The 13,935-nt window shown below is 42.5% G+C and overlaps 1 protein-coding gene across 2 annotated transcripts; it reads left to right on the forward strand.

The window, feature by feature from the left end:
* Window positions 1–484: 484 nt before the first annotated feature.
* Window positions 485–11,735, forward strand: mettl1 (methyltransferase 1, tRNA methylguanosine). Of its 2 annotated transcripts, XM_022197455.2 has the most exons (6): window positions 485–717; window positions 1,049–1,176; window positions 1,873–2,057; window positions 8,649–8,762; window positions 10,058–10,159; window positions 11,257–11,735. In XM_022197455.2, exons 1-6 carry the CDS (start codon window positions 638–640, stop codon window positions 11,371–11,373), a joined length of 726 nt encoding a protein of 241 aa, XP_022053147.1. In that variant the 5' UTR covers window positions 485–637; the 3' UTR covers window positions 11,374–11,735. The 2 variants fall into 2 exon arrangements, with proteins under 2 accessions (XP_022053147.1, XP_051804735.1); XM_051948775.1 differs by lacking the exon at window positions 10,058–10,159.
* The last annotated feature ends 2,200 nt before the right edge of the window (window positions 11,736–13,935 follow it).

Consider the following 13,935-nt stretch of genomic DNA (forward strand, 5'->3'; position numbering starts at 1 on the left):
AACTGAAGAAGCTGGAGTATGAGGGTATAGAGTTTTTTTCTTGAAAAATTACCCAAACCAATTGATCAATTATCAAAATGGTTTCAGATCAGTTCAATAGTTGACAACTAATTGATTCTTCAGTTGTTGCTGCATCTCATCTACAGTAAATAAGTAAGCTTGCATGCCTTGCCTTACAGTTCTACACAACGTTAATGAGCTCGAAATGCTATACTTTTTCATTTTAAAGACAAACTGTGTACTTTTTTCCACACAAATTTACAATATTTGTTTAAATTTCTATTTAGATTTCAGTCTTATGACAATAAATGAACGCACAGCAAAATAAGAAAAGTATCCTCTACCATCTTTATTAAAGGCGAAATTTATAGCTTTTGTATGACGTTACTGAACTAAATGTGAGCATATTTTCCTGAATTAAACCATCTTACGTTTAATGTTTCAAACGGTTTCAACAAATCTGGCAACCCTGAGAAGTCGCGTGATGATGACGTAAGAACACCGCGACGCTCAAGCCGTGGTAAACTAACTAGAAACAAACGTGACTCTGGGAAAGTCGCCGTTCAGAAGTGGACAACTGTCTTTATCTGATTATTATCTGGCAGAGTGAACGTCGGTTTTATTTTTTCAGTCCAAAATGAGTTCGTCAATGCCGCAGAAGCGCTACTACAGACAGAGAGCCCATTCAAACCCGATGGCTCACCACACGTTTGATTAGTGAGTGATGTCCATGTGTCTCACTTTAACACACCTCACAATGTTTTCTCTACTCTTGACAGTCATATCCGGAGTCTTGCATGTGCATTTATACATATACAAGTTTACACAAAAGCAAGTTCTGACAGGGAAACCTATAAGCTCACTTCCTCTGGCTGGTAAAGTTAAAAGTTTCAATTTTCGAAACCTCCGATCATAGATAGTTCTGTAAGATTTTTTTCTTCAGTTTTATACAGCCAGTAAGCTGTAGCAATAAAAAAAAAAGCATTTTTAGACTTCCTTCAATTGAAAAATCTCAATTTATTACCTTCACCTTCTCCTTCCCCCTCAGTCCTGTGTGTCCGGAGGAGATGGACTGGTCCACGCTGTATCCAGACTTTTTCAGTGGAAGCCAGCCTGAGGAGCAGACCCACAGAGTGGAGTTTGCAGACATCGGATGTGGATACGGAGGACTTTTAGGTAGTTATATCACAGATCTATCCACCTGTAGCAGAGCTCCACGGTTTATCATTTCAGCAGCGAAACTGTGGTGTTTGAAATAGTCGAATCCTAAGACGTTAAGTAAATTAACTCATCATGCTACAGTTTTGTTACTGCTTGATACAAAAAGAAAACTGTCAGGGTCCTCACTTTCTGTGTTTAAGCTACAAGAGAAGTTTTTTCTGGTAAAATATAATTTACTCAGATTTACTCAGTCGCTCAGTGGTTAGCACTGTCACCTTGCAGCTAGAAGATTCCTGCTTCACATCCCAGCCTGGACCTCAGATGGAGTTTGCATGTTCTCCTTGTGTATGTGGGTTTTCTCCTGCTTCCTCCCACAGTCCAATAACATGCTAAGGTTAAATGATAATTCTAAATTGTCTGTAGGTGTGAATGTGAGTGTGATTGTTTGTCTTATATGTAGCCCTGTGACAGACTGGCGACCTGTCCAGGGTGTCCCCTGTCTTCGCCCGAGTCAGCTGGGATAGACTCCAGCACCCCCCACGACCCTAGTGAGGATAAAGCGGTGTATAGAGAATGGATGGATGGACAATTCATATTGCAGAAAAACAGTACATTTTCCCAGTATCATGCAGCTCCAGCTACAGTTTTGACAGGCCATAATTTTGCTCTCATATTTGTGTCTTTCTGCTTATTTATTTGTCTCCATTCCAGTGGAGTTATCTCCACTTTTCCCAGATAAGCTCATGCTGGGTTTGGAGATCCGGGTGAAGGTGTCAGATTATGTTCAGGATCGCATCAAGTCGCTGCGTGCTTCTGAACCAGGCAACTACCAGAACATCGCCTGCCTTCGCAGCAATGCGATGAAGTATCTGCCCAACTTCTTCTCCAAAGGACAGGTAGGCCCACGTGTGTGTGTTTGCTGCTGGTTAATGAAATAACGAATCAGGGATGTTTCTTGGACTCGATGAGCAAATCCCTCAAAGAATGTTTGGTCTCCAGATCTTACAAAAGGTTTCATTAACAGAAGTACTTGTCCTCTTCTCACATAACATGATTCTGTCTTTAAAGGCTGTTATGAGTGTAGAGGTCCACCAGTTCATTTTTTTAAATCAAGTAGATCTAAAGCAGGCTGCACAGTGGGCTACTGGTTAGCACTTTCGCCTTGCAGCAAGAAGATCGCTGGTTCAAATCCCGGGGTGGACCTGGGATCTTTCTGCATGGAGTCTGCATGTTCTCCCTGTGCATGCGTGGGTTTTGTCCGGGTACTCCGACTTCCTCCCACAGTCCAAAAATATGCTGAGGTTAATTGATTACTCTAAATTGTCCGTAGGTGTGACTGTGAGTGTGATTGTTTGTCTGTATATGTAGCCCTGTGACAGACTGGCGACCTGTCCAGGGTGTCCCCTGCCTTTGCCCGAGTCAGCTGGGATAGGCTCCAGCACCCCGCGTGACCCTAGTGAGGATAAAACAGTGTATAGAGAATGGATGGATGGAAGTAGATCTAAAGCTGATATTTGGAACTGATATACAATTGCAGTAAAAATGAAAATCTTGGTGACAAAATTTAGAATTCAACAAACATCAAAAGAAATCTTTGCTAAAATATTCTGATGTATTTATGTTCTCCTTATGTCTAATTGAAGATAAAAGTTTCAGCATTTATCCTGAAGTGTTGCTTGACTATTATTTGTGAGGTGTAACCAATCAGATAGTGTTGTGGGCAGGACGTTGCCCTGGTGGAAACTGTAGACGGAGAGTCAAATAAGCACAATTTTAAATTAGCTTGTTTTTATTAGGAATCAGTTTTAAAAAAATAATGTGAAAGTGCTGAATATTGGATTTGAGGTAAGAAACTAAATAAGTAACATCAATGTAGTTATTTTTTCAGATTTTTGTTTGCATTCAAATTATATCTGTGAAATATTTGCATCAAAGGCTGTTTTATCATGATTTCTTTCAAAAAATGGGTCGGGCGCCGGGGTCGTGGGGGTTGGTGGCGTTGTGCGGGGTGACTGCTTCCGTGGGGGGGCGTGGTGGGCGGTTCGGCTGGGTCGGGCGCTCGGTTTGGGCGGTCGCCGGGTCGCCATTTGCGACTAAAAACGTCGCGGGTGGCGGCCTGGCGGCCGTCTGGGTCGGGCGCCCGGTCGGGCTGGGCCGCATGTCTTGCTTTCTCTGTGGGGGCGGCCGCTTTGTGTGGTGTCGTCGGCCTCCCGTGGTTCCCGGCGCTCGCGGCGGCCTGGCGGCCGTCTGGATCGGGCGCTGCCCCCCGGGTCTCTGCTGAGTCGCGTATGCGTCTCGGCCGTCTCCCGGTGCCCGCGGGGGTGTTGCCCGGGGGGCTCGGGGCGGCACTGTTCGGGCATGGCCTGTTGCTCTTCGGCTAACGGTTGCGGTTCCGGTCTGGTGGGCCTCTGGGTGCCCCGTGGTACCCTCTCCTCTCCCCCTCCTCCTCCTCGCCTTCTTCCCCCTCCCCGCCTCCCCCCTCCCGTCTTCCTCCGCCTCCCTGTCCCCTCTCCCTCGCCCCCTCCCTCCTCCTTCCCCCTCGTCCTCCCGCTCTGCTGCCTGTCCTCTCCTTTCTTGTCGTCTCCTCCTCCCCTTCCTTCTCCTGCCTTCTGCCCTTCCCCCGGGGGTGGGTGGGGGATGGGAGGGCCTGTGTGGGGCGGGGCGGGGGGCTTGGGAGGGTGGGGAGGGGGGAGGGGAGAGGGACCGGGTACGGTGCGTGGGGGTATTCTGGCCTAGCCCATTCCATCCGCCTGACTGGGTGGGGCCCCGTTGGTCGCTCCTCTTAACTCACTTCACTTGCTTGGCACAATACACCTTGTAAATAGACACATAGGGCACACAACACATCCCTTGGGGTGGGGGTGGAAATGTACTACTCTTGCTCCACAATTCCCCTCCAATTTTAATGCACCACACTACCTGGGGAGTGGGTGGTTATGGGGTGGGGTGTCATTAGACGGGATAGGCCCCAGTGCAATGCTGTGCTGTGGTCCCCTGTCTATGCCCCCACCCTGTCACTATTTCCCCCAATTTTAACGCACTACATACACATTCACATTTTGGGCTTGCGGGGAGACTGAAGGGGGAGGGTTCGTTACCCTCTGCTCTGCCTCACCGACCCCCAATTTTTAAGGCACCACACACACTTGTATATACACTTGGGTGGGTCACATTCACGGTGCAGGGCTAGTGTTCACCAGTCGGGGAGCTGGTGAACTCAGTAACAGGGTAAATCACAATAGGTTTACTGGCGTGGCCTCCGGGGCTTCACTCAGCCGGGCTCGGGGGCCTGGGTTGTTGTGCCTCCCCTGGTGCTCCGTCCTCTGCCTCCCTGCCTCCCTCCTTCCCTCCCTCCCTCGGTATCATGGGGGAATTGGGGCTGTGGGCCGGTGGGGCGCCGTGGGGGTCTGCTATTGCCCGTTCTGCTGCGCGGGCCTTCAGGCTCTGGCTGTGTCGGCGGGGGTCGCTCCGGGCTCCTGGGCTGGCTCTCTGCGGGTGGCTCCTGCGGGGGGGCTGTGTGGACCTCCTTGGGCTGGAGGGGACAGCTCCCTCCTTTTGGTGGAGGTTTTCATGCATGCCAGACCCACCACACCGGCACCTACCAAAATTCAATAGAGTGTGTTCCTCCAGTCGCTGAGTCAGTGGAGGTTGCTGGGTTAGTGTCTGTGGATCTCACTCTGCTCTATCTATCCTTCTTGTGGTCTCCTGACATCTTCATGATTGATCCAGTTGGGATTCTGTCGTATCTGGTGTTTGTGAAGGGTCTTAGATTTGTAACTGGTTTTAAGGTGTGAATTAAAGAGCACAAATAAATAAAATGCACCTTTTCTCTTAGAACACTGTCTATGCCTCACCTTTCTGTCTGTCCTGTGTTTGTTTTATGTTTCACCAGGGTGTGCACAGCCCTCAATGGCATAATGTAGGAAACAGCTTGAAATAAACATGATAGGTTAATTTGCCATGAGGGCAGGTGATGTTCACAGTCACAAAGAAGAAAAAAATTGCATGAAGCTTAAGTAATGACGCCATGGGTGGTTGGTGTCATTTTTGAGCGGATTTGCAGACAAAAAAAAAGAAAGAAAAAAAAAAAGGAGAGTTTTTTTTCACTTTGAAGGAGATTAAAGAAAATGAAACACATCTGACATTTTCACTAGATTACGTTTTTACGATTCTCGTTTGCATTAAATAGTGTGAGTATTTTTACTCTTCTACGCTTAACTACTCCTCTTTAGTTTTGCTTTTGCTTCGGTACCCGTATTTCAGATTCAGATATTTGCTGCCTGAGGCTGAACAAGTTATCGAAAAATGCCTAATGGGGGGTTTTACTGGCAGATATTGCGATCTGATTTGTGTTGTAATTTTTAAAGAGCTTTAGTTCAGGTTTCACTGTGTAAAAAGTGTAAAGCATGCGATGGAGCAGTGAGCACATGAAGCACCACTAAAAGCATGATCACCACACAAGCAGGACAGCAGGATTTTGTAAAACCATGGACACTACGATTTAACCTCTGAGTCAGATGAGCAGTAAAATGTGCGAGGTCTCGCTCATGAACAGTTTGAATCTTCTCATGTCAGTCTAATCACAGCACCGATGGCAGAACCACATAGAATAGGCTGATCAAAGACAAGAGAAAGAGAAAGAAACCCTGAAAATTTTAGTCTGCTTTAAATAAATAGCACTGAATTATAATATAATTTCATTATTTAATAGTCACAACTTCATCCATCCATCCATCCATCCATTCTCTACACAACACTTTATCCTCACTAGGGTCGTGGGGGGTGCTGGAGTCTATCCCAGCTGACTCGGGCAAAGGCAGGGGACACCCTGGACAGGTCGCCAGTCTGTCACAGGGCTACATATACAGACACACAATCACTCTCACATTCACACCTATGGACAATTTAGAGTAACCAATTAACCTCAGCATATTTTTGGACTGTGGGAGGAAGCTGGAGTACCCGGAGAAAACCTACGCATGCCCAGAGAGAACATGCAAACTCCGTGGAGAAAGATCCCAGGCCCACCCCAGGATTTGACCGGGGATCTTCTTGCTGCAAGGCGAAAGTGCTAACCAGTACACCACTGTGGAAAATGGTAACTGTGTGTGTAAACAGCGATAGATCGTTTGTCCAAATAATCTCTGAGATTAAATTTCTTCTGCTATTGATTAATTGTCGCGTGATGTAATTTCATACAGTCCATGGTGTTTATACAGTCTTCAGAAAATGTGTAAACACACTTTTCTTAGTCTGACTCCTGATCAAAGCTGATTCTTGTGCTGACTTTCTGAAGAAGTTTCTCTTTTGAAGCTGATTCAGTGCAAAACATGAATCATCAGCACAGACCGAACGACCCACATGTACTAATTATTATCAAACAGGATCGCTTCTTCCAAACTGTTAAACCACAATCGGTGACCTTGTTTCTTTCTAACAAGTTTTTTGCAATTTTTCTACTAAAAAAATCCTAATATCCATCCTAATGTACACCCATCTATATGCCTTTAGGCTCTATTTATCATTCTGCATGAGAGTCCACCACTGCTATGACACTCATCACTGTGAGCTGTAAGGCATGATAGACACTCTGTTTATCTATTTATGAGGCTCGTTCTGGTTTTTCACCCCTTCACATTACCTCAGTACCGTCCTTTAATGCGGGCCTTCATCATACAGCCACAAATGATCAGATCACACTGCAGGTGCTGACTGTTTTCACTCAGCTTGTTCCGCTCACTGTGCACCTGCAGAACAGTCTGAAGCTGAGCTCATTTTTATTGTTTGGACAATTCAGGTTCTTAATTTCCTTGTATTTTACTTCCAGCTGTTCTTGATTTAAGGGATTTGCTTTCTGTGAAACCTCGAGTGCTCTAACTTTTTTCATTATTTTACTAATTTTGTTGTTTAATATGTTTGTTTGGTTTTTTGCTATTGTTAGTTATTTTATTTTCTCACTTGGCTACATTATAAATGAAGCCTCTGAAGCTGAATGTCCTTCAAGTTTAAGTGCAGGCTGAATGAAATCAATGAATATATATTCCTCATACTGGCCCTTATGATGTGCATTTGTCCATTATTGCGATATATCGGATGTAGCCTGTAATAACCTTAAAATAGGGCTTACAGTCTGTCCTGGCACTGCCAAGGCAATAAGAGCGCACAGGCCAAATGTTCCCGACTAAAAATAATTACTTTCCACATGTTCGACATATGGACTGAATTAATTGATACAGATTGCTCAATAAATCCAGGGATTTCGCAACAATGGGGTCATTAACTAACACGCAAGACATCACATCAGCTGAGCAGAGAACAGTGCAAGATGGCATTTATCCGTGCCAATTAGCTGCAGTAATCTATGACTCGTTGAAACTCGCTTTAGATTACACAGTGGACTTAGTGTACCAGGGTTAATGTAGGTACCCTGGATCAAAACCTTCACCTCAAATGTCTGGAGCGGGTATAAACCGAGAAACAAACGGTGGAGAGTAATTGCTGTAACGGTGGCACATTTATGGAACAACCCGATAGGTGTTTCATATAGAAACACATGGATTCACTTCATCCAGATATACTTTAGGGCTATTTCAGGTAGTTTAATAAAATAATTTGACTGCTATTTGTGCATGCTGAGTTGAGTCTTTGTGAGATTTGGAGCGTTTAGAGGACATCTGCATGGTTTGGACAGAGACGTTTTCGCTTTACGGCGCCCTTAAATACACTACATCTCAGGTTAATTTACCAACAATAATCATTGCAGCTGCATCTTACGTTAATGTTAGTCGTCTACTTTGCACATGATCGACACACAAACTGTCCAGACTTTCAAAATGGAGAACGAGGAGAAGACCACCCAGAGTAGTGTTTAAAATCTCACCCCAATCCTTCTCACATGCATGACATGTGAAACAAGTGTTGAAGCAGCATATTCCGAAAGACCCGAAACGTTTTCTTTTTTCTTCGTCTTCTTAGTGTGTTTTGTAACCCAAAAATAATTCAAAGTGTTGAGGTTTTTTTCCATCTTCCATCAGCACTCAAGGAGCCCCTGAGGCTGCAGCCGTCCCCAGCGATTATCCCCACATCTCTGTCTGTACCTGACGTTATTTATTTTCAGTAATAAAAAATGACTGGAAAGATTTTTAATATAACAGCCAGACTAATATCAATGGAGCCTGCACTTGCACACTTGTCAAAGACAGACACATAGGGAACTTTATGGGGGGGAAAATTCAAGGAGGGAAATTCCAGTTTTGCGATCCACAGTGTTTAATAACCAACCACAGAATAACATGGGGACCACAGTTACAATGGGATTCAGAAAGTATTCAGACCTCTTTCCTTTTTGACCTTTAATGGTGTCGTAGATTGGACAAAATTGCCCATTTTTTGCCTGTCAGTCCTTACTCAGTGACCAATTATGACAAAATTAAAACACCCTTTCAAATCTGACGCACTATTAAGCTTTTTTTTTTTGTGTCTTTTAGCTCAGTAAGATGTTCTTCCTCTTCCCTGACCCTCACTTTAAGAAGACCAAGCACAAATGGAGGATCATCAGTTCCACTTTGCTGGCAGAGTACGCCTACACGCTGAGAGTTGGGGTACGTACATGAGGAGTGCTTGTCCAGCTAGCGATGAAGCAATTAGCCGATCTACAAAATGTGATTTAAAAAGCAAACAATTCAGCAGCTTCTTATTGTTCAGATTTGCCTTTAAAGGGTAAGAGCAGCCAAAATTCAAAACAAAATCATACATTCTGTGCCTCTTTTTCAGGATCTTTGTTATTCTGTTATTATCTTTGAGTCCAGTAAAAATTATTGTTAAAAAAAATTGTTTGCTGCTGACAAACGCATTTTCGGTGTTTCAGCAAATGGTCACAACTGCATTAAAGTGCACCCTTTGTAATACTGTACTTCTGATTGTGTATCATCAGAGGGATTTAAGTATATAAGGCTTTTGTGTCAGCTGCAAGACAGTTAAAGTAAACTAAATTTTACTTCTTGATTTCAAAGACATGAACACAAAGCTGACATTTCCTCATCACTTCATCTGTTGCACTGCGCAGAAGTCCGTGCATTCACTGGAATAAAATTGAGCAACCAGTGTGGCCTGCAGCTGGTTGACGTCTGAACACACCCGACTCCTGCCTGTCAGAGCTGTCAGAGCAGCAGTGGGACACTTGAACAGAGTGTAAACGCTGATGGAGGTTCTCGGGAACAATGGAAGGCTTGTGTCTAAATTTGACTTTAGTGTTTTTCCTCCGGTGTGTGCATCTATGTGTGTGTGTACACGGACCCTCAGCAACCACAACTGTGCTGGTGGTTTGGAAAGCTGTCAAGAATACGCTCATTCATAGTGGCAGCTCCTCAGCATGATCAACCAGAGTCTATGAGCCCAAACTAAATTGTTTTCAGGCTAGCACCTGCAGCATTAAATGGCAGTGATTAACGGGAATTTTGTGCTGATAACACACCTGCCTGTTCTGGAAAAAAAAAAACACCCATACGTGCCGTCACGCACCGGTGTGGAAATCTATGCCACTGCTAAGTTTCTAAGAAATCCCTGTTCTAGTAATTTTATCAGTCCAGACTCCAAAGTAAACTACATCGACACAGGTGATTCACCTCTGTGCCGTCTGTTGGTTATTTTTATCTTTTCAGTTAAACGGCTCCCTGGAGGTGATGAAACAGCTTCAACTCTGCGTCTGAAATGTGCTTAAAAAGACACATAACTGAGAAAAGATGAAAAAGTTTGCATTTGGGGTCTTGATGCGGTGCATTGCGTTTCCTTTTTGATTTGATAAATGGATCCATGTTTGGCCACCACTAAAGGTTCATTAGTGAACTTTTCCCAGAACCATGTTAATAACCTCCATGTGTCTGTCTGCTCATGTCAGGGCTTGGTGTATACCATCACAGATGTGGAGGAAGTCCACCTCTGGATGGTGAAGCACTTCACTGAACATCCTCTGTTTGCACGTGTCCCAGACGAAGAGCTGGTATGTTGATGTGGAGCTTTTCTTCGCTGTGTTTACGGGTCACAGCATTTGTTGCTCATTGGAGGAAAACAGGTCAAATGGGGGTATGGCATAGGACTAGTTTTCTGGTTTACTTTCTTAGATAGAGGAAATCATTCCTCTGACTAAAATAGTTGTACAGGAGCAGGTTGGAGTTATTGATTGATTGACTACAAGCTCTGGAAGCATTTGCAGAGATTTCCTGCATTTTGCTGACTCTTCTGTGTTTTTTATTTATCTTTTTGGCAAATAGCAGATATCTTATCAAAGATTCTCAGTATCTCCAGATTGACTTGAGAGCTGTGTTATTTAGGTCAGGACAACATGAAGTGAAGCTTATATAGCCTATTGTTTTTGCGTTTATGTTTGTATGCAGATTAATCTTAATCTGTTAATGAATAACAGATTAATGAGTAAGAATTAGACATGTTTCCTCCTACTTCTGGTCCGTATGCTGCTCTAAGCTAGTCACCTCCTACTGTAACTTTAACTACATACCTGCATACAGACATGAAATGGTATTAATGTATCTCAATTAATGTCCTACCCAAATGACCTCCAGGTTCTAGTCCATGTAAAGGCAAATATGAATCATAATTAAATGTAGTTTCTTTTGTTTTACAGTTAGCATTCTTTAAAAGGAATAGCATGTAGGATGTCATCTGGTTTTTAGATTGCAGGAAGCTGAGCACTGCTTGGCTCACCTTCCTAATCCAAGTGTTTAGGAAAACCTACAGTGATCACTAAAATCCTGAAGGAGCAACAATTTGTTTAAAAAAATAGTGATGAAAAATGCCAGAACTGCTACTTTTGTAGATACAAAGGACTCAATTTGGGGGTAACCACAAAACAAAATGATCCTTATTTTGAGGTAATTAGACTCTACAGAAAACAGTTCTGAATATTATGCTCCATTTCGATTACTCGAAATCCTACACACTAGTCTTTTAACTACAACAATGACTACTGTTGATGATTTAAAGGCAATGAAAAAAACGGTGAGAATAAACTGTCACAAATCCTAATTTAGGTGCACTAAATTCTGACGTGTGACTCAGTCTTCTGTCTTCTACTGGCAGGTGGACGATATCATTGTGGGTCGTTTGGGTACGTGTACAGAGGAAGGAAAGAAAGTTCAGAGAAATGGAGGGAAGAACTTCCTTGCAGTTTTCCGCAGGACTGAGGACTCACATTGAGATCGTCATCACACATGGAGGATAACGGATTCTGGGGTTTGTTCTCCCAGCAGATGTACAGCCACGTTTTGTCTTTCTTGCATTTCCAGACAAGCGTTTAGATTATCACCAGAAAAAAGATTTTTTTGGTTCTTTTTTGTTTTGTTTTTTTAAAGCTTTTTCCACATAATTTATATATTTCATTCCTCACCTCACAAGAAAGAATCCAAGAGTAGTAAATCATAAATGGATTCTGGATTGACTTGTGTAATTATTGCCTTTTTAATGATGTTCTTTGGTTTCTTTTGCCAAACTGTAATATGTTGTTTTACATTTCTTGTGAAGCTGGAAAAGATCTTAAAGTAAAACATCTACTCAAAACATCTAATGTCTATATTTTGTATTCAGAATCACACATCTCACATTACCGGGTTACAAAGTTAGCAGGATAACAGCACTGAGGAAAACCCAGAGCGGCACTTTCTGACTGCAGTCCAAGAGTTAAAGTTTGAAGAGGAGTTCAGGTGTTAATCAGCAAACTATGCAGCTATTTCTTTGAATCCCACCTCATGAGATAGAACCTCAATGTTCTGTTTTCATTCAAAAAACCTTTTTTTATGTGATGATATAACTTTGTTGGTGCCTTTATGGTGTCAATACACAGCATGAATTGGAGTCAGAAAACAATTAGACAGTTTCCCATCTGCATCCTGCTTGTTTGATTTGGGTCACTGTCTGGCTTAAAAATAAAAAGAGATTTTGAACTAAGAACCTGTTTCGTCAAGAAAATATAAAAAATTGCTTAATTATGATCTTTTAAGTATAGTATTTTAGATATTAGGTAATCTAATTAAACATAATTGTTTAAAACCAAAGTGACCATAATTGGTGTAGCCTCGACATGCCGTGATATCCAAAAAGATAATTCATGATTTCTGCTAGACGTCTACTGGGGGAATCTTTGTGAAGTTTAAATCAAAGTGTGTAACAGAAACATTAGCTTTCTGTGTTCATTTTGTGATTATAGTTGCATATTACAGGTTTGGTATTTCAGTCTGTCAGGGGTGTGGAAACGGGACAGTGCAGGTTTGAAGTCCTGCTGCAGGCTGTGGTGAACAGGTTAGTACCTGCCTTCATGACTGGAGCCCAGGCACTGGAAAACTTTAGATGAGAACAGTAATGGAAGCACTCAAACTAAAAGTCATAATAATGATTAGAAACCGTTACATTTTTGTGTCCTTTCCTCACCATCATTGAAAATATTCAAGGTTTAGGACTCCAGGTTTTCTGTTACATAATTCACCTCTGCTCCGTGGTTTTCATGTTGTGGGTGATGACACACAGCACTATTTAATCAGGTCCTTGAAATTGAACATTTGAAGCTCTGGATTGTCATCTGTGTCCATGAAATACTTATTCACAGATCCATGAGCAGTAAAGTATTCCCAAAGATATTGATCTTCTTTTCGTTTTTGGATATCTAAAGTAAATCTCTCGGCCATGAGTGGAAAAAGTAATTACTCAGCTGATTTTTTTTTTTTTTTAGCATCGTCTGACATGGAATTTTGCAAGAAAAAAGTTAAAGTTTCATCTATGACAACTAAGCAACTCCATCTATTGAGAAAGGCCATGAGATGTGATTGAAAACTTTAACTTCAACTTAATGGACCTTGAGCACTTTTGGACGAAGCTTTGATGAACTAAGGACTGCAAATCATTTCCACAAGTCTACGTATGCTTCACTAAATACAGGAAGTATTCACAGGGTATTTTAATGGTGTGAACGTTAATCAGTCCATCAAATCTGTGATGTTGTTGAGGAGCCGCTCTTCTTTTATCACTTACTATTGCCATGTGGCAACAAAGCTGATCGAGCCAGCCAAAGTACATCATGCAGCATTTTAGTACCATCAGGTCATCAAACGAGTTTAATTAAATGCTCTGCAGGGGAATCAAAGAAGGAGAAACTTAATGATTAGCATTTGGCAGCACCAGTGAAGCGATGTGGATGTTGCCTTTGCTTCATACGCAAAGAATCTCTTACATCTGGACGTCAGAATGTTATTGAGGTCAGAGGTAATTCCCCTCTGAACGTGTTCACAAAGGCAGCTGCCTACTGCTGTTGTGTATACATCATCAAAATACCCCCATTGAACTATTTACTCTTTACATTTCAACGCACAACCATGTGTCCAACTTGAACCACTAATTACATCACACTAATAATTGGAGAATACTAATTGAAGTCCTGAAAAAGAAGCTATTACTGGTTCTAGTAGGCTACCAAAAATGGTGCATTGGGGACGGAGACATCATGGCAGTCTTGAATTTCCGGGGACTCCTATGACTGAATTTTCTATCATGGAATCATTGAAACACATGACAAAAAAATCATACATTTTGGTTTATATATTCTAGGAATTTTGAAAATACGACAAAATCTGCTGTCAAAAAATACACATACAGAAATGCTAATATTTAGTTTGATGTCCTTTGGCCATTTTGCCAACAAGACTGCCAAGCATACAAAAGTTCACAACTGTATTTGTAGACTGACAGTGAAGTGGAGTTATTCCTTGGCAT

Source organism: Acanthochromis polyacanthus, chromosome 5 (assembly GCF_021347895.1).
Source record: "Acanthochromis polyacanthus isolate Apoly-LR-REF ecotype Palm Island chromosome 5, KAUST_Apoly_ChrSc, whole genome shotgun sequence".
NCBI lineage: Eukaryota > Metazoa > Chordata > Actinopteri > Pomacentridae > Acanthochromis > Acanthochromis polyacanthus.